At 46.1% G+C, this 18,226-nt stretch overlaps 2 protein-coding genes across 4 annotated transcripts in view; one reads left to right on the forward strand and one right to left on the reverse strand.

Annotated features, from left to right (window-relative positions):
• Positions 1-5,907, forward strand: part of TBXAS1 (thromboxane A synthase 1) — a 154,927-nt gene extending 149,020 nt beyond the window's left edge. Inside the window, exons 11-13 of the mRNA XM_081287467.1 lie at positions 833-970; positions 2,137-2,299; positions 5,112-5,907. Of these exons, the coding sequence (XP_081143593.1) occupies positions 833-970; positions 2,137-2,299; positions 5,112-5,186 (376 nt within the window). The 3' untranslated portion in view covers positions 5,187-5,907. The remainder of the gene's footprint in view (positions 1-832; positions 971-2,136; positions 2,300-5,111) is intronic.
• PARP12 (poly(ADP-ribose) polymerase family member 12) overlaps positions 1-18,226 on the reverse strand; it is a 100,932-nt gene that overhangs the window by 56,127 nt on the left and 26,579 nt on the right. Inside the window, exons 8-12 of one of the 3 annotated variants that reach the window (XR_014021190.1) lie at positions 17,305-17,401; positions 13,338-13,413; positions 12,039-12,169; positions 11,036-11,187; positions 2,180-2,433 (exon numbers count right to left, since the gene is read on the reverse strand). Coding sequence is in view for 2 of the 3 variants with exons in the window: in XM_081287464.1 (XP_081143590.1) it covers positions 9,377-9,702; positions 11,036-11,187; positions 12,039-12,169; positions 13,338-13,413; positions 17,305-17,401 (782 nt within the window). In the remaining variant the exon portion in view is untranslated. Of the gene's footprint in view, positions 1-2,179; positions 2,434-8,560; positions 9,703-11,035; positions 11,188-12,038; positions 12,170-13,337; positions 13,414-17,304; positions 17,402-18,226 lie in introns of those variants that run through there. The other 2 variants (XM_081287464.1, XM_081287465.1) reach the window with 2 other exon arrangements.

Below are 18,226 nucleotides of genomic sequence, written 5' to 3' on the forward strand. Positions count from 1 at the left end.
CCAAAGCAAGTGATGTCATTAAAAATCAAGTAGTAAATGGAGAGAGGAAGACAAGGAAGAGGAGGAGGAGGAGGAAGAGGAGGAGGAGGAGGAGGAGGAAGAGGAGGAGGAGGAGGAAGAGGAGGAGGAGGAAGAGGAGGAGGAGGAGGAGGAGGAAGAGGAGGAGGAGGAGGAAGAGGAGGAGGAAGAGGAGGAGGAGGAGGAGGAAGAAGAGGAGGAGAAGGAGAAGGGGAGGAAGAGGAGGAGGAGGAAGCAGCTTATTTTTCAGCTGTTCTGTGAGTTCAAAATTATTTCCAAAGAAAAACCAAAACCAAAGCAAAGAAAGGTGCAAGGAAAGAGTGGCCCAGGAGGCCGAGGAAGAGGAAGCCGAAATGGTCTTTGGCGATCTCTGCATGAGGACCGTCTGCAGGCCGGGGGAGGAGACAGAAGCTGGACAGTAGGCTAGGCAGTGAAACGGAGGGGACGAAGTAAGCGGGTGAGCGAGGACAGTCTGAAGAAGCTGAGGGGGAAGACAAGAAGGGAAGGAACTGAAAAACTACCCTCCACGCCTCTGCCAGGAACAAGCCCTTGGAAGGCATCCTTGCACCCACAACCCCAAGCACACAGAGGGCACTCCACTGCTTCCTTGATAGATGGACAGAGGGGTGGCTGCGGGCTTTTGCAGCAAAGGCCAGGCACACCTGAGGAGCCTGCAGACTAGAGGCTCCTGGGCAGTAGAGGGCTCACGGGATGGGGGCTGGGCCTCCTTCCCCTGCCTCATTCCACACCCCACATTGGCTACACTGTCTACTGCAGCCCACCCACCTGCAATCTCTCTTGCCTATCTCTGCAGGTTCACGCGGGAGGCGGCACGGGACTGCAAGGTGCTGGGGCAGCACATCCCAGCAGGCACCGTGCTGGAGACAGCGGTGGGTGCCCTGCACCATGACCCCAAGCACTGGCCGGACCCTGAGACTTTTGACCCTGAAAGGTGAGCACTCCCCTGTTAAATGGGCCCTGAGCCATGTTTGTGGACTGAGACTCCTCAGCAGCGGTGAGAAAAGTACAGGCAGTTGTCCCTCCAAAAGTCAAAGGTCATGACAATTCAGACATCATTTGTAACATTTTAAAATGCCCCAAGTTGAATCCAGAGATTTGACATTCAGCAGCGATGCACGTAAAGAACAATCTCTTCCATTTGTTCAAGCAGGATGCAGGGTGTGGGGTGGTATTTGAGTGTGCACTGGAGAGAAACAGTCATTTCAACACAATCCTATAGTGTCAGCTAAACTTCCCTGCCATCTACATTCATGAGACCTGGATCCTCCTCCTTTTCCTGACATGGATTTGGTCCATTATCTAATTTCATTTCTAGATTCTGTGATTTAAAATGCCCAAGCAGGCCTCCACACCCTGCCACAAGTCAGAATCAATCGCTAGCCCTCCCTTTGCCATCTGCAGGAGCAGAGCTGGCCAGAAAGCCATTGTGTCTTCACCTTTATGGCACCATCTGGACCTAACCCAACTGTACATACAACAAGGTCACTAGGAAACCCTGGGAAGTGGGATCTAGAAAAATTATATCCCACTGCTTAGCAGGTCCTAGAAATATAGTTAAAGACCAAGAAATACCAACAGCACCCAAATAAGAGGTAGTAAGAAGCAAGTTGGCTGTTACAAAACGTGATGGTCCCCTAGCTCCACTGGCACAACACACCTGGCAAATGCTGCAATTTGGTAGCAGATTCAGCAATTCCAAGGAAGGACCTCTGGTGTCCAAATATCATAAGTCCCAGTGATTCAAGTTTCAGGTGCTCAGGTCAGCAAAGCCAGTGTGGTAGGGGAGGCAACTGAGACAGCAGGACAGGCCTTGGGATGTCTGTAGGGAGCACAGTGGCCGGTGTCCAGGGACTTAACTGAGGAAGGAGATGGGTGATGCCTCATCATCCTCTGGCTCCAGGTCAGGGCTGGGATTTACCACCTGGATTTCATTTAGTTCCCAGAGCCTTAGGGAGAGTCCTGCAGGAAACCATGCAGGGGTTATGCCTACTTGAGGTAATGGGGGCTCAGATGAAGGGCTGCTCAGCCAGAAGGAGGGACTTCAGACGGCAGGGAGCAGGCATTCGGGCCAACACTGACCTTCATACCGACTTTCAGGTTCACAAAAGAGGCCCAGAGGCAGCGGCAGCCCTTCACATACCTGCCTTTCGGGGCCGGCCCCCGGAGCTGCCTTGGGATCCGGCTGGGGCTGCTGGAGGTCAAGCTGACACTGTTCCATGTCCTGAGCAAATTCTGCTTCGAAGCCTGCCCTGAGACTCAGGTGAGGGCCCACTGTTCTGGGGAGAGGGTGTCACTCCAGTTCTCTGCACCACAGCTGGTCAACCAGGGCAGCCTCAGGCTGTGTGTGAGGGCTGGTGCTGGCTCCTTAACCTCCCTGGGCTTCAGTTTCTTGATCTGTAAAAGGGGGTGATGAGAAAAATACCCTCCACCTCTCCAAGTGAGAATCTTGTGAGTTAATACTTGGGCTTGGACAAAAGCCTGCCTGTAGTGGCCCTGTGATGTACACTCGGACTGGGCCTCATGTCGCTACAGCTCTTCCCTCCTCAGCAGAGAAGCCAGATGATGTGTGCGTGGCTGTGAAACGTTCCACCTTTGAAGGGTTTGGGGTGCATGGCTTGTCCTGCACCTTCTCTGGCTCCCCCAACGCATTATAGTCCTCTCTGCATGGATGGGAAGCAGAAGGGCTTCAGTTCCTTGGAGGATGCTCCCCTTCCCACTGTACAGATGGTCACTCTCCTGTCCCCCATTGCCTCGGCTCAGTCCCTGTCACAAGTGGTGACACACATTCCCCAGCAACATATACCTTCACTCCTGAAGTTCCAGTGAGGCTCACAGACACTGCCCTCACCCATCTGGGACCTTCTCACGCCCGCCCCTACCTTCCCGTCCCGGCCTCCCTCTCACCCATACTCTAGGCCCAGAGGTAGGCCAGGAAGCTTAAATCACCACCTTTTGTGGTAGGTTTTATTATTCCCATTCTTTAAATGAGGAACCAAGTTCAAAGAGGTTAAGTGACTTTCCTGAGGTCACACAATTGGACTGCAGATTCAGTAAGGGCAGGGTCAATGGTACTGTGCCCAGTACCCAGTACCCAGCTGCGTGTCAGGCCATGGCACTATTCACTCATTCATTCAACAAATTCTAATGACAAATGTGTGACTGGCCAAAAAGAAGGTGGGTTCAAACCTAGAACCTTTACACTCCCAAGTGCTCCAGCATGACATCAAGCTACCTCCCTGCATAGCGGACTGACTCTCAGCACGCGTGGTCCTGCCACCAGGAAACCCTTCTGCACAGCTGCAGACTTGAACAGGCAGTGTAAGGGGACTGATAAGGACACAGTGACAGACAATAATGTTTCCAGATCTGGAGACTGGCAGTGCCTCTGACACACAAACTGGGCTAGGCGGGTGTGGAGGAAAATGGATTTGGCTGGGGTACACAAAGACTGAGGCCCTGCAATGAAAACGTCCACCAAGGGCTGATGGTAAGGGTGGAACAAGTGAGGGGTCAAACTGAAAGGAAGGACAGGGCATCTGATGGTCTCAGTATTCTAGGGTCAACTACTTCCTTTTGGGGGCTTTTCAGACACAAATATCCAGATCAATGTCCAAAAATACATCCCTCAGCTCAAGAACCAGCCATGAGGGCTGGGGTTGTGACTCAGTGGTAAAGCACTTGCCTGGCACTGCATATAAATAAATTAAAAAAATAAAGACCCATCAACAACTAAAAATAAAAAAATACTAAAAAAAGAACAAAAACCAGCCATGAGAAACCAGGGCCTGCTGGATCCATTCTGAACCCATTCTAACTCACTCTGAATTAAAGATGAGCCTGAGCCCACCTTGAAACTTCCCACCCAACGTTCCACCCCAAGAGGGTTTTGCCCTCGGACTACTGCCCCACCTTGAACATCATTCCTCCTACCTCCTCTAAGAAATCCCACTCCCATGGCTTCACCTTCACAGCCCCACCCAGTTCCTTCAAAATCAGAAGCCCTCTCTGATTTTTCCAGCCTCAACCCACCTCCCCATTTTTGGAACTCCTGTTTCAAGTTCATCTAGACCCATGCTGTGCCTCTAGCCACATATGGCTATTTACGATCTAATTACTCGAATCAAATCAAAACCTCAGTCCTTTGCACGACCATATTTTGGGTGCTCACTGCCCAGGTGCAGACCATCTTGTTTCCTGGCATATACCCTTTCTCCAGCCTGATACAATCCTCAAAGGCATCCGAATAGGCCTAGCTGGGGCCTCAGCACTGAAACCCAGTGGATCCTTCTTTGCTCTGAGGTTCACATCAGCCACCGAATCCTCATTTTACACACACTCCAGGGGTGTGTAAACTGGCTTCTTTAGTAGTTCTTCAGGTTTCAAAACCCCAATCCCATCATGGCCTCTGCCTTTGAAGTTAGACATGGCAAAGTTTTAGGAACATCAGGGACCACAGCATGGGTGAGCAGAGAACAGCCTGAAGCTACTATCCCCAAAGAGAGCAATGAGATGTGAGGGGACTGCAGGGATGGCAAGAATAGTGGAAGAGGGCTGGGGATGTGGCTCATGCGGTAGCGTGCTCGCCTGGCATGCGTGCGGCCCAGGCTCGATCCTCAGCACCACATACCAACAAAGATGTTGTGTCTGCCGAGAACTAAAAAATAAATATTAAAAATTCTCTCTCCTCTCTCACTCTCTTTAAAAAAAAAAAAAAAGAATAGTGGAAGACTTTACTCTCCATGTTCTAGTCATGTGACCGTAGACGTGTTGATTGGCATCCCTGAAACTGTTTCTTCATTTGACAAGTGAGATATTACTATACCCTAACCAGATTTCTTGGGTGGATAAGTGCAGGGCCTGATACGCTCCTCATTTGTGGCATTTTATTCACCAGAAAAAGGGGATGTTTTAAAAATTTCATTAATGGTGTGCTGCTGGGGCCCACGCCAGGCCACAAGAGGCAGATTTGTTAATCTTGAGGAAATCTCATAGACCCTGCTTCTGGCCCAGTTCCAAGAAGTTTTCCTGCTTACAGTTAACTCTGATAAATATTTTCATTTCCTCTATTTTAGGTTCCACTGCAGCTAGAATCAAAATCTGCCTTGGGCCCCAAAAATGGAGTCCACATCAAGATTGTGTCTCGCTGACACAGAAGGTGTCTGGGAAAGGAGGGAACATCTCATGGCTACAGTATCTGCAAACTGGTGTTTTATAAGGGCACCCCTAAGTTCTAAGAAAACCCTCACATGGAAATGCCAATGTTTTAAAACACATCTGGCATGATTGAGAGGGTGCCTGGTATGCAAGTATAAAGGAGGTTATTTATGAGGTATTTCCCACATGCTTAATAAATATTTGTTGTACTTGGTTTTGACACTGCCAACGGGGTTTAAACCACTGATTTAAGTAAAGATTGTGGATAAATAAGTGAATGTATAGTTTTGGCAAAATTACTGAGAACATGGTGTTTTAAAGGAAGTCCTGGCCTCGGACAAGAAGGATTCTACAGTTCAGGGAACACACGGAGCCCTCAGGTGAGCCTGTTCTAATGGCACTAGAACAGAGCTTTTCAGTTTCTCATGCATTGTGCAGTTTTGGAGAGTGAATGATATTCACATACACTCAAATTCAAAAGCACTCCAAAACTCTATTATGCTTTGACTTTTCTGGGTAGAGTCATACCAACTTTATTATAAGTTTCCACAGATAAAAAAAAAATGTGGGCTGAAATATCCTTTTTCTCTTAATGGGCATCAAATCTTTTCTTAATTTTAATCAAGGAATCAAAATATAGAGGTGAATTTTAGTAAAAATAACGATTGTGTTAGTGAGGTCACTTTCAGCAAAGCACTTGTCAACTGAATCCCAGCTCTGCCCTCAGAAGATGTGTGGTTGCTGGGCTTTTCCCCTCCTTGTGCCTCAGTCTCTTCACTTATAAAATAGGGAAGCTCCTCTATTCGACATGTAAGCAGCTTGAAGGGGCTGAACATGAGAAAGGAAGGCAGCCTTAAAGCCAGGCCACACACCTATAATCCCAGCAGCTCAGAAGGCTGAGGCAGGAGGATTACAAGTTCAAAGCCAGCTTCAGCAACTTGAGACCCTAAGCAACGTGGTGAGATACTATCTCAAAACAAAATATAAAAGGGGCTGGGGATGGGGCTCAGTGGTAAAGTGCCCCCTGGGTTCGATTCCCAAAAAAAAAAAAAAAAAAAAAAAAAAAAAGAAGGATGGCAGCCTTGTTCCCTATGCTGTCCCAGCCCTATAAACCACCACTGCCTCAACGGCCCCAGTTCTGGGAGGCCCAGGCCAGACGGACCACATGACCCTCTCCACCCACCTGCTGTCACCACTTTTTCTGGGTCATCCAGACTCTACAATGCCTGGGCCTGGAACTCAGACTCACTGGAGAAAACCATAAATTCCTGAGGACCCATCCACCTCCCTCACTGGCCCCCTAACCCCTAAGCACCCTACTGCCACCTCAGAACCTCAACTTGCAGATCAGCCCAACTGAGCACTCAGATTCCTACTGGAGCACAGTCCCTACAACCTGCAACTCTGGCCCTGTGGCCCCAGCCAGGCTCTGGCCCTGCGTCCGCAGCCCATCAGCTCCATCAGGCCTCCCTCACCTTCCATGTCCAGGTGGTCACCATCTGCTCACACAGTGAGTGTGCTAGAATCACTGGAATCTCAGACTTTACACTGTTGAACCCCATAATCCCTGGTCCTGCTTAAATCCCTCAGTTCATGCCCACCATCTATCATGGGGCAGGAAATGGCAGGGACTAAACTGGTTGGATCCTCCATGCAATCATTCACTATATTCCAACTGTGTCCTCACAAACATCCATGATCAACTCCTCCAGCTGAGATGCCTAGATCCTACTATGCCTTAGCACCAGACATCTTCAGAGTTGTAATCATTCTGGCTCCTTTCCATCATAATGCCTACCCTCTCGTAGACCCATCAAAACAGCTCCCCTGCACCCACCAGGTTGTCCACATGGACCATGCCCTTCTCTAGTGTTGATAGTCCAAGGAGTTACTTGCTTTCTCAAAGGTCACCAAATCCAGTGGCCTCTCTGTTCTTCATAGCTCACTTAACTTTCCCAGCACATATGACGAATTCCCACCTTGTTCCTCTGGCCATTCTTCCACCCATACTCCCAAGTGAGCCATTCCTGGTTACAATTACCCCTGGGGTAATTGGGTGGTTAAGAAGCACAGGAGTGTTCTTTACATTCAAGCCTTTATGTTCAAGGCAAGCACCTGATCTGGTGCCTCTCTATGGCCCCTTCCCCCACTACTGTAACAATGACTTGGTAACCAATGACAGTCAAAAAGCAATGAAGGAGGCTGGGGTTGTGTCTCAGTGGTAGAGCACTTGCCTAGCATGTGAGGCACTGGGTTCAGTTCTCGGCACCACATAAAAATAAATAAATAAATAAACAAAAGTCCATCAACATCTTAAAAAAGGGGGTGGGGGACAATGAAGGAACTTTCAGGATTAGTCAGGCTGTAGGGGAACATCATTGGGGGATCTGAAAATCACACCACATGAAGCCATGTGGCTGGCCCTGCTGGTAGTTGAGGTGGAGTTGCTGGTCCTTTTTCTGGTCATTGAACTCAGCTCTTCTCTGGCTTGATCTATCACCTGGGTAAGGTTGCAGACAGCTGCAACACTGCAAAGATGGGGAAACTAATTAGCCTTGGATCTGAATATCACAGGACAAATCAACTGAAGCGGAAGCACCAAGTCAGGATGGAACTCTTCTCTTAGGAGGCTGCCAGCCTCTCTGCCAACTGGGCCAAAACCAGCCAACACCCAGATACCACAGCATGCTCTGTTCATGATGCACAGGATCAACAGTGAACCTGGGTTTTGTGGGGCTGAAACTTTCTGTGAGTGGGGGATATAACAAATATGAAACTTTTGCAAACTTTACCAAAACACACAGTCATGTGACTATATATTGCTAGGGCCCTCCTAAGGCCTTGGAAGTGTTCAAGCAAGGGAGAGGCACAAACCCTTAGCTTTGTGATTAAGTCCATACACAGCCCTATAAGGCCAATGACAGTTCTGCTGTACCCAGCTAGGGACTGAATTTTGTTTCTTCTCCCAAACCCATACATTAAACCCTCACACCTAAGGTGATGATATTGGGCAGTGGGATTTTAAGAAGTGATTAGGTCCTGGGGTGGAGTGAATGGAATTTGTGCCCTGTATAATAAAAGGCCTGAGAGACCTTCTACCATGCAGATTACAGTAAGAGGGTGCCACCTGTGAGAAATGAGTTCTCACCAGACACCAAAATCTGTAGGTACCCTAACCTTAGACTTGCAGCCTCTAGTTGGGAGCAATAAATGTCTGTTGTTTACAAACCACCAAATCTATGGAACGTTATTACAGCAGTCCAAAGGACTAAAACAGTTCCCAGTATTCAGAAAAGAATCTGGTACCCAGCAGCTATTCAATAAAATAGACACAGAAGAATAAGCTCCAGTCTTCATCCACTTCAGATAAATAGTCTTTTATTTCCATACTCTCATGTGACATTTGCAGCACAGGTATTCAACCTTATAGGGACATAAAACCCACACTTGGAGGTATCCAATGTGCTTAAGGGATACAGATATGGGCATTCACAGGCCAGGCCCAGGGGTTGGGGTACTCATCCACATCTCCTGCCAGGGTGGCTATTGTTTCCTCTGGATGACTGCTGACCCCACTAAGACGAAGGAAAACCAGCAGGGACTCGACACCACACAGGAGCCACTGCTCTGACAACATGACACAGCTCAACCAACAACAGAGCCCAGGAGCATCAGCCATAGAGCTGCTTGGGCTGGTGCCAGATCATAAGGCAGATGTTGACAGAGCTGCACCAGGCCTGTCCTGGGTCCCTCCACACACTCCATTCGTCCCCACACAGCTACAGTGCCTCTGATGAAAGGCAAAACAGAGGTCATGAGACCCTGAGAAATGGAATCATTATAGAGATATAAACCCTTAACAATTAAAACAAATCCATAAAACAGTGTCTATAAACTCTGTGTCTGATGCCAATAAGCAGCAAAGTCAGCAGAGTACAAATACAATATTAACACATTATTAAAAAGCAAAACTGGGCTCACCTACAGTCACTTCTGGCGAATTCACGAGCAAGCCTAAAAGTGACCTAAAAGGGAAAACTATTACCAGCAAGGGATTAAGAATTTAACTTCATTGAGAAGCCAACATTAAACAACAGTTCATTAAAAGTTTTGTTTAAAAAGAAAAACATCCTGAACAGCTCTTTCAAAAGAGATGAGCTGGCCTGGAGCACCCCAGCCGCCCTCACTGCCGGCTGCCAAATAGGGAGCCCAGGGCCACAAGGAAGGAGCCAGTGGCAGGGGGTTTGGAGGAGCTGGAGTACTGGATGAGGTACTCAGGGTAGGCCTGGTGCTTCTCGAAGACCACGAAGATGGTTGGGTCAGACATGCTGTTCACGCAGCTGTCATAGAAAGCATTGCTCTGGCCTCCCTTGGCCGGGGGACGGACGAAGGAGGCATTACCCCTGACGAAGTCGCCCACCAGCACCCGGGCCAGGAACATCGTGTGGGTCTGCGTGGCAGATTTGCTGTAGTGGTGAGAATATGCGGCATCTCGGGCAAAGTAGCTCCCTGAAATGACACACATGGGCCCTGCTGGGCACTGGGAGGACAGGCCCACAGTCAAGAAGGGGAGAGTAAAAACCTGTTGGTAGATGTCACTGTGGGAATGGGCAATTCCAGGAGCCTCTGCTCTCTCGACACCCTATCTCCCTGCCCCTTTTCCTCTTCACCTTTTCCCCTCATGAAGGGACATGCATCGACATGTCAACGCCTTCCATATGGCAAGGCATCAGGGGGCTCACTTAAGTCAGCAAGAAAACGCCTTCCAGTTCTGAAACCATCAAAAATCTAACAGTCTCCAAGCACATCACTCTACTTAACTCTTGAACCTGCTTCCTCAGCTTTAAAATGGGGCTACCCCACCCAACCTCACAGGCTTTGTGGGGAAAGTGAATGAGATTCAATTCATGAGCCATTCTGCGGCCATCAGCAGCCCAACATATACAACTATGAGCCTTGTCAAATGGGAACCTGGGCTGGAAGCTGCCATCTCTACTTTGGGATTCACAAACCTACCCCTGGCTCTTGTCCATGTTAGCCCCAGAATAGTCACATCAGACTGAAGTTTCCTGAGGGATAATCGATGGGAATGAAATACGAACTGCAGGTTATTATACTTATAAATTTGGTAACCACACTGTGGTTCTGTAAGACAAGCCTTCCTGATCTTAGAAAGTATTAAAGGGTGAAGGAATACCATATATGCCATCTACTTGCAAACAGTTCAAAAAAAAGAGAAGATGATAAAACCAACATGGTAAAATGTTAAAACTGATGAATGTAGGTAAAAAAAAAAAAAGTAGGTGAAATATATGCAGGAGATTATATAATGTATGTATATATATTTTTTTCTTGCAACTTTCCTGAGTTTGAAGTTATTTCCAAATAAAGTTTAAAAATAACTAAGGGCCAGGAAAGCAGATAACTTGAACAATAGCATGACATTACCATGACACTGTAAGGTTTTCAGGTTTCTATGACATCATGAAAGCATAGTCCAGTGACCTCATCGGGGTAAAAAGGTGTCCCTTCTCCTCTTCTGACTTTGTCACTACCTCCCAGGGCCTGCATTCCACAGGGAAGCAACATCCTAGTAGGGAGGGCTGCCCTGCCACATCTTAGGTTGAGCTCTGAGCTATATACAGAGGAGTGATAGTCAGGATACTGCAGGGCAGGGGAGAGCATCCCCACAGAGGGCTCAGGGGCATGCCCTCAGAGGGCAGGTGGCCACTTCTTGCCGATTAGACCAGCTCATCAACCTAGGCTTGCTCCCTCCTGCCCTCTAGCAGGCAGCCCTGCAACGAGGCGAGTCATGCTGCAGTGGAGGCCGCCCTCGCCTTACCCTTGCCATAGGAAGTGCCGTGAAGACCACAGACCCGCCAGTCAAAGTTCTGCTGGCAGATGGCATCCACGAAGTTGGTGCTGGTGCCATGGAACAGCTGCCTCTCATCCACCTCCTTCCCTTCATTTCGCTTCTGCATCTGCCCTTTTTGCCTAAAATTGCAGAAGGATGCATATTGGGGCAGAGGGTTCTAGTCACCAAATATAGTCTATTGAACCCCTGGAAATGCATTTGCCAAGATAATAGAAGCATCATGCGACCAGATTAGTTGTGGGTTTCCCTGGCCAGGCCCGGGAGGTTCCTGCTATAGGCCAGGGAATGGGAAAGAAGGTGGAATGGCCCCTGGCAAAGAGCAGAAGGGAAACTCCCCTCCCTCCACAGTTTCAGGCTCCAGAAGTAGATCTCCCAGGAAAGCAGGGCCACCTAAGCAGAACTGAGTTTAGGAAGCTGGGAAGTGGAGGAAAGCTGGGAGAAGGCTCATCAGTTGGGGTCCAACCCTCTCCCCTCTACCATGACACTGTACAGATGACACTGTCCCTGACCCATATGGGCACAGATTCATATGCCCCAACCTTCAGGGAAACCCCTATAGTGTTTCATCCCACAAAGCGAAGTGCCAGTGCCCAAGACCATATCAGCCCTTATGTGGAAAATGAGGTCCCTGCTCTGTGGCCATACATTAAAGTTTCTGGGACTGAGAGCAGCGGTGGGCCATCCTATCCCATCCCGCCAATCTTCATGGTGTCAGAATGGACAAGGGTGGGAGCAGCCTTTACTACCAGTTATGACAGGAACAAAGTCTAAGCTTGGGAAGCCTCAGTATTCTCAGTTCCACAGTGGGCCACACTGCCACACAGCTTGAGGATAAGGAGACAAGATACCCAGCACCACTGGGTAAACAGTGCTACTGATTTTCCTGGAGACTCAGGAAAATGCTGTTGCTAAGAAGGTAGCAGGGTGATGGGACAGAGCCACCAGCCCACCAATAGCAAACCCAACACACCACTGGTAGACTTCCCACAGGGCCAGGTTTTGGACTCGTTCAATCTTCTGAACAAAGTAGAAAGGTAGCGTGCGGTTGAAGAGGTTCCAGACCTTTTGATACTCTTCTGAGGAAGAATTCAGGATGATCCTCTGAAAAGGGACAATATTTTAATATGTTATTGTCAAAGTGCAAAATACAGATGAATTCCCTCCTACGACTGCTAGGATGTAAGAACAGCAGAAGCAAGTCAGCCAGATAGTGACAACCATGCTCTGTTCCCCTCGGAGAGGGTCTCTCCAGGCCTGAGATAGTTGCAAATTATAGTCATTTCCCTCTTGTTTACTGGGAGACCATCATGAAGAATAGGTACATGTTGCCTACACCAGCCACTCTAGGTATACGCAGGACGTCCCTGCTCTTCTACATGCAGGCCAGAGACAATGGATGGACTATGCAGCCTACAAGAGCTAGTATCAATAAAGGTGTCTGAACTCCTCCAGCCCTTCCACACGCTGCCTGCACTTGCTGGTGTTTGCCTGTGCTTCGTGTAAGCTCCAAGAGAGAAGCTCTCCCAGGACAGGGCTCATCAAGTTGGAAAACATGTCAGAAGTCGGCCCAAGGGTTCCATGTAGATGGGGCAGTGTAGAACATTAGTCTGAGTACTCCACTGTGTTCAGCACTGCTCCCATCAGAGAGCAGGCCCATACTGAGCTACTGAACTGTCCATTCTCCTATTTTCTAGCATCTATTGCTTTTCCCCTTTAAATATCCGTGCCCTCCCCCGACAATCCTCCAGGCGTGGTGGCGCACACCCTTAATCCCAGGAGCTACAAAGACTGAGACAGGAAGATCACAAATTCAAAGCCAGTCTTAGCAACTTAGGCCCTAAGCAACTTAGTGAGACTCTGTCTCAAAATAAAATATAAAAAAGAACTGGACATGTGGCTCAGTAGTTAAGTGCCCCTGGGTTCAATCCCTGGTACCAAAAATAAATAAATAAATGCCCTTCAAATCTTCCCCTCATTTTTCTTTTCTTCCTTAGTAAAACTGATTTTTATTAACCAAGGACAACTCCTTATTTCTGCTCTTCCTAACAAATTGCACAACTCATTCTCCTCCCTCTACCCTGTACCCTCTCCCCTCAGAGCCACAGCCATCTCCTGGGTAGTCACTTGGGCTTAAAACTCCCTGCAAAAACAAAAACCTATTTGTACCTCTGCCCTCCTGCTCTCAGGAGCCACAGCTTCGCAGTGCAATCTGGCCACACTCGTCCTCTCTATAGAACCCATCCTCTCCAGCCCTACGTGAGTCCCATACCTTAAAGCCTGGGTCCGGCAGAGCTGAGGGGTCCCAGTAGTCCGGGATGCTCTTTGGGCCTTGAAACTTCACACTGCTACAACATGTAAACAAAACCATTTAGACATCCTTCAACAACCAAATCTATCATAGGTAGTCTCCATTACCAACATCACCAGTTATGAGTCTCAGCATATTTTAAAAGCCAACCCAATGCAAGGAGGCACATAACACAATATTCATACTGTGGGAGTACTTTTATCTTTGCTTTTGTGGCCAAACCTAAAACAATCAGTCCCAAGAGATACACTTCTCATCTGTATCCCAATAACCACACAAAAGGATCACAGCACATGAGTAAAACAGCACACATAGGCCACAGCCTTTATCCAGTCTTGAAATTTAAAAGCTCCAAAGACTTTTTTCTTTAGAAAGCCTCAATGGTGTGTAATTGACATTAATTTTTTTTTAAACTTAAAATTGACACCAAAACCCATTTGGCAGTAGACATTTAACTGAACTGGTAAGAGACTACTTGTGGTTTGTATTCATCCTTCTTAAAGTAACAATATACATTCTTTACTGCAGTAATTTCAATGTGCCAAATTATAGAGTGCCACATAATACAGGCACCACATTACCTTTCTAAAAATAAAAATAGACAAATAAAAGCAGTTCTAAAAGACATATGGCCCAACAGGATTAGGAACCGAACTGTGAAACTATGATTCCAAATCATTCTCCTTAAGTTTCAGAATGTGCTGTGCTTCCCACAGCAGATCTACCTTCTGTTTTGCTGGCATGAGACGTGTCCCTTCATTCTAAGCCTCAAAGAACTCCCACAAATAACCTTCCTAGGAAAATGGCATGGTTTAAAAATAACTAATCAAGGTTCCACCAGCAAGCATCAGCCAGAAACAGACACACAAAGATTTAAGATGATGAAATTATCAGTTCACAAAACAACAGTTATTCTTCCTATGTTTAAAAAATAAAAGGCAAACTTTAAAAACATATGCAAGAAAACCATTAAAAGACCTGGAATATCTACAAAAAGAACCAAACAGAACTTCTAGAAATGAAAAGTAGACTCCCTGACAACAAGAGCTCAATGGACATGCTCAACAGCAGATGAGGAGAGAGAAGCACTAAGCTGAAAGATGATGAAAGAAACTGGGGAAGAAATTGAGGCACAGAGAACAGAAGAATAAGAAGGCCTTGCCACGATCTGGTCAGAACCTGAAGGAAGCTCCAGACAGGGAGGTCAGAGCAGAACAGACTGGACACCAACCAATCAGTCTCGGGCAGGATAAATACAGACACAAACTGGACACAGTGTAGTAAGGTGCAGAACACCAAGACTGACAGAAGTCCTTAAAATCAGCCAATGGAAAAAGGAGTGACTACTGTCAAAGAATTGCCTGTTAGACCAAGAGCCAATTTCTCAAAAGCATAACCAGAAGACAGTGAAATGGGGTCGCCAATGGTCTAAGAGAAAATAACTACAATCTAAAATTCTATACTCAGTGAAAATGTCTTTCAAGATTAAGGACAAAAACATTCAGACAGATAGCTACTGTGGTACATGCCTGTAAGCGGCTTGGGAGGCTGAGGCAGGAGGGTCGCAAGTTCAAAGCCAGCCTCAGCAAAAAGTGAGGCACTAAGCAACTCAGTAAGACCCTGTCTCCAAATAAACTACAAAATAGGGCTGGGGGGTGCTGGGGTTGTGGCTCAGCGGTAGAGCACTCGCCTAGCATGTATGTTGCCCTCGGTTCGATTCTCAGCACCACATATGAATAAGTAAAAAAAAAAATTCATCAACAACTAATAAAAATATTTTTTTAAAAAATAGGGCTGGGGATGTGGTTCAGTGATTTAGTACCCCAGAGTTCAATCCCTGGTACCCCCAATCCAAAAACAAACAAACAAACAAAAAACATTCTGACAAACCCAAAACAAAAGATTTTTTTCAACAGATCTTCCTCTAGGGAAATATGAGAAGACAAAGAAATGGTAAAAATGTGAGTAATTTAATGTAGTTTCTAGAATAGTCTTTTTTAAGAAGTGCAAAAAGAAAAAATAAAGACAAAGCACATGAATAAAATATTTTTATGGACAATGGGAAGAACTTAACCAGATACTTGATGTGTATAAATGCTGTTTCAAATATTACATTAAATGATATTCCTGTATTGTAACTTCTGAATACGGAGATCACATTTTGTGCTTCTGTTAACTGTAAATGCATAAATGTTTCTGAATGTGATCCACCTGAGAGTCCCACTGGGCCATGGAGGCCCCAGCAGCCTTTCCCAGTGGAGTTAATGACAACCAGCTACCATCACACAGGCTGAGAAGAACCAGGCACTTCACCAGCATGAGCAGTGTGCAGCACTCAGCCCACAGAGAGAGAGAGAGAGAAAGAGGGAGAGAGAGGGAGAGGGGGGGGGGGAGAGAGAGAGAGAGGGAGGGAGGGATACTAAATCACTCACATCTGAGTCTGTGTTTGGCCAAAATAATTATTTTTATTTCTAACATTTGGTATCTGCTTGTGGCCCTCCTGAAAAATAAATTACAATGATGACACAGGATAGCCAGTCTCAGAAAGGAGACAAACTTTTCCAAAGTGCCTAGGACAGGTCTGGATAGGGAAAGAATAAAAAAATGACTTCTAGCTGGAGGAAGGTAGTAAGTAATCAACCAAAACTTTAAATCCAGAAGCAATAAAGAGATGGATACATTTAACAAAAAAAGTAAAATCAGAAGTAAGTATGTTTGTATGGTTAAATCCTTCATAAGCAAAGTTGAAAAGCCGACAGAAGCAAGTAACCAAGGGCTAGTCTCCCTAACAAAGAAAGGTTCTCATTATTTAAGAAAAATACCAAAAAAACAAAAAGTTGATAGAAAAATGGATAGGAAAACAAACAGACCACAGGAAAAATAAGATGGAAAGGGGAGAAATAGCATTTACACATTAGGAAAAAATTTCAACCTCATTGATAAAAAGCTAAAGTACAGACACATCCTTTTGCACCTGTGAGAATGACAAAAATCCAAGAGTTTGACAACTCATGCTAGGCAAGCACTATGCCACTAAGCCATAGCCCCAGTCCCACAAATTGTGTTTTAAATGACTTTTCTATGTTTCACAAAAACAACCACCAAAATCTACTTCTGAGGTCTTAAAAGAACCAAGAGAGATACTATCTCCAAGGAAACACAAATGAGCCTGAATAAAGGAGCTGTACCTAGCTGACAGCAGCGGCCGAAGTCCCAACATGGACTGTGGCAAACCCAAACTGTAAGGGGCACTGTGGTACCACCACCCACCATCTAGGCCACCTTCCTGACCTCCACCCGCCCCGCACATGGCCTGTGGTTTGGAGAGTACTGACTCCTCCCCACCTAACTCCAATCTCATCAACCTGCACCAGCCTGAAATCTTGCTTCAAATGGGGCCTGATCAGTGTCAATCTCCCCATCAGCTGTAGGTCTTTCTCCTCTACCACTGTGCTCCCAAGGAAAGGGATTCACCTAGGGGTTCCTGGTACCCACTCTGTGACATTAAAAAACCCACCCTGAATGAAGATGAAACTGGCCCATTAGTGACTGTAATGCCAGTTTTTGGTAATTCGGTATTCCTTGATATTCAAGACTAAAATACATGGGTTTTATTAATTCCATCATTATTTTATCGTGTCAATATTTTTAAAAATTCAGGTCTATAACTCAATTGTTACACTGAAAAGACAAACTGGTGGGCTGGCTTCAAGTCCAGCCTGGCTTGGACATCCCAACAGGTAGTCCTGGCATTACATGCGATGAAGATTCTACTCACAAGATAATTCTAACCCCAGCTCACGACTCCCCAACTAGTGGATCTGAATGCTGGCTTGAGTGATAGAGCTTTAGTCACAACACCAATAGTGCTTTTTGCACCCTGACTGAAAGCACATGCCAACCAAGCAGGAGCCCCTGTGCAACCTACCAGGTTTGCTTTGTTTTCACATCCTGGGGAGACACATATATGGGTCTGCGGCAAACTTTTCTGATGGTGCCGAAGACTAGGTTTTTCTGAACAAAGTCTGAAAAAAAAAAAAAAAACCAGCCAATGAGAGGACAATGTTTTATAAACACAAATTAAATGGGATGGAAAGCTAATCCAAATGTGTAAAGCCCTGAACCAGGCTTAAAAATAAGGTAGTTTCATACATTTCAAATATTTGTAAAGAAAATAAGTATCCTTGGGAGACTGGGTTTAATGAATAGAAGAATGATTAGTAATTGACGTATCAATTATACATGAGTGCTTTTAAATTGTTCCTTCCAATCTTGTTTAAGCTATTATTTTGCTTAGCAATTTTTCCCAGCTTGAATATCAAATAGCTTCAACCGAGCCTGAGACCAAATTACCATGTCTTGAGTTAGTAGGATTTAGAGTTAATACAATAATTTTACTCTTACAACTTGTTTTAGTTTGATTAAGCTAACTCTATAGCAGTGTTTATCAACTTTTTTACATGTGTATCATCTTTTAATAAACAAAATTCTTGCTGCCTCAGCTTCAAGAATCTCCTACTCATTCTGAAGATGGGGGTAGAGGAAATACTACTGCCTTTAGTTACAACACCAATAAATGCTTGATTTAAAAAATGAATACCTAGAAGTTAGAGCATATATCCCCACCTAGCAGAAAAATCCTGTCAAATCCTACTTTCCACACTTATAGTACAAAAATAAGTTTGTTTTCATTTTAAGAACACCCTAACATTTAAAATCACAGATGTCTAGAATTTCCCTTACTGAGCTTGAGCATATACTTGATAGATAACCCAAGGGATGTCCTTTACACCACGGCCACCCACATCATCATTTGGAGTACACCACCTATATGCAATTTCCATGATCCT

The sequence above is a fragment of the Spermophilus citellus genome, assembly GCF_964194105.1.
Source record: "Spermophilus citellus genome assembly, chromosome: 3".
Classification (NCBI taxonomy): domain Eukaryota; kingdom Metazoa; phylum Chordata; class Mammalia; order Rodentia; family Sciuridae; genus Spermophilus; species Spermophilus citellus.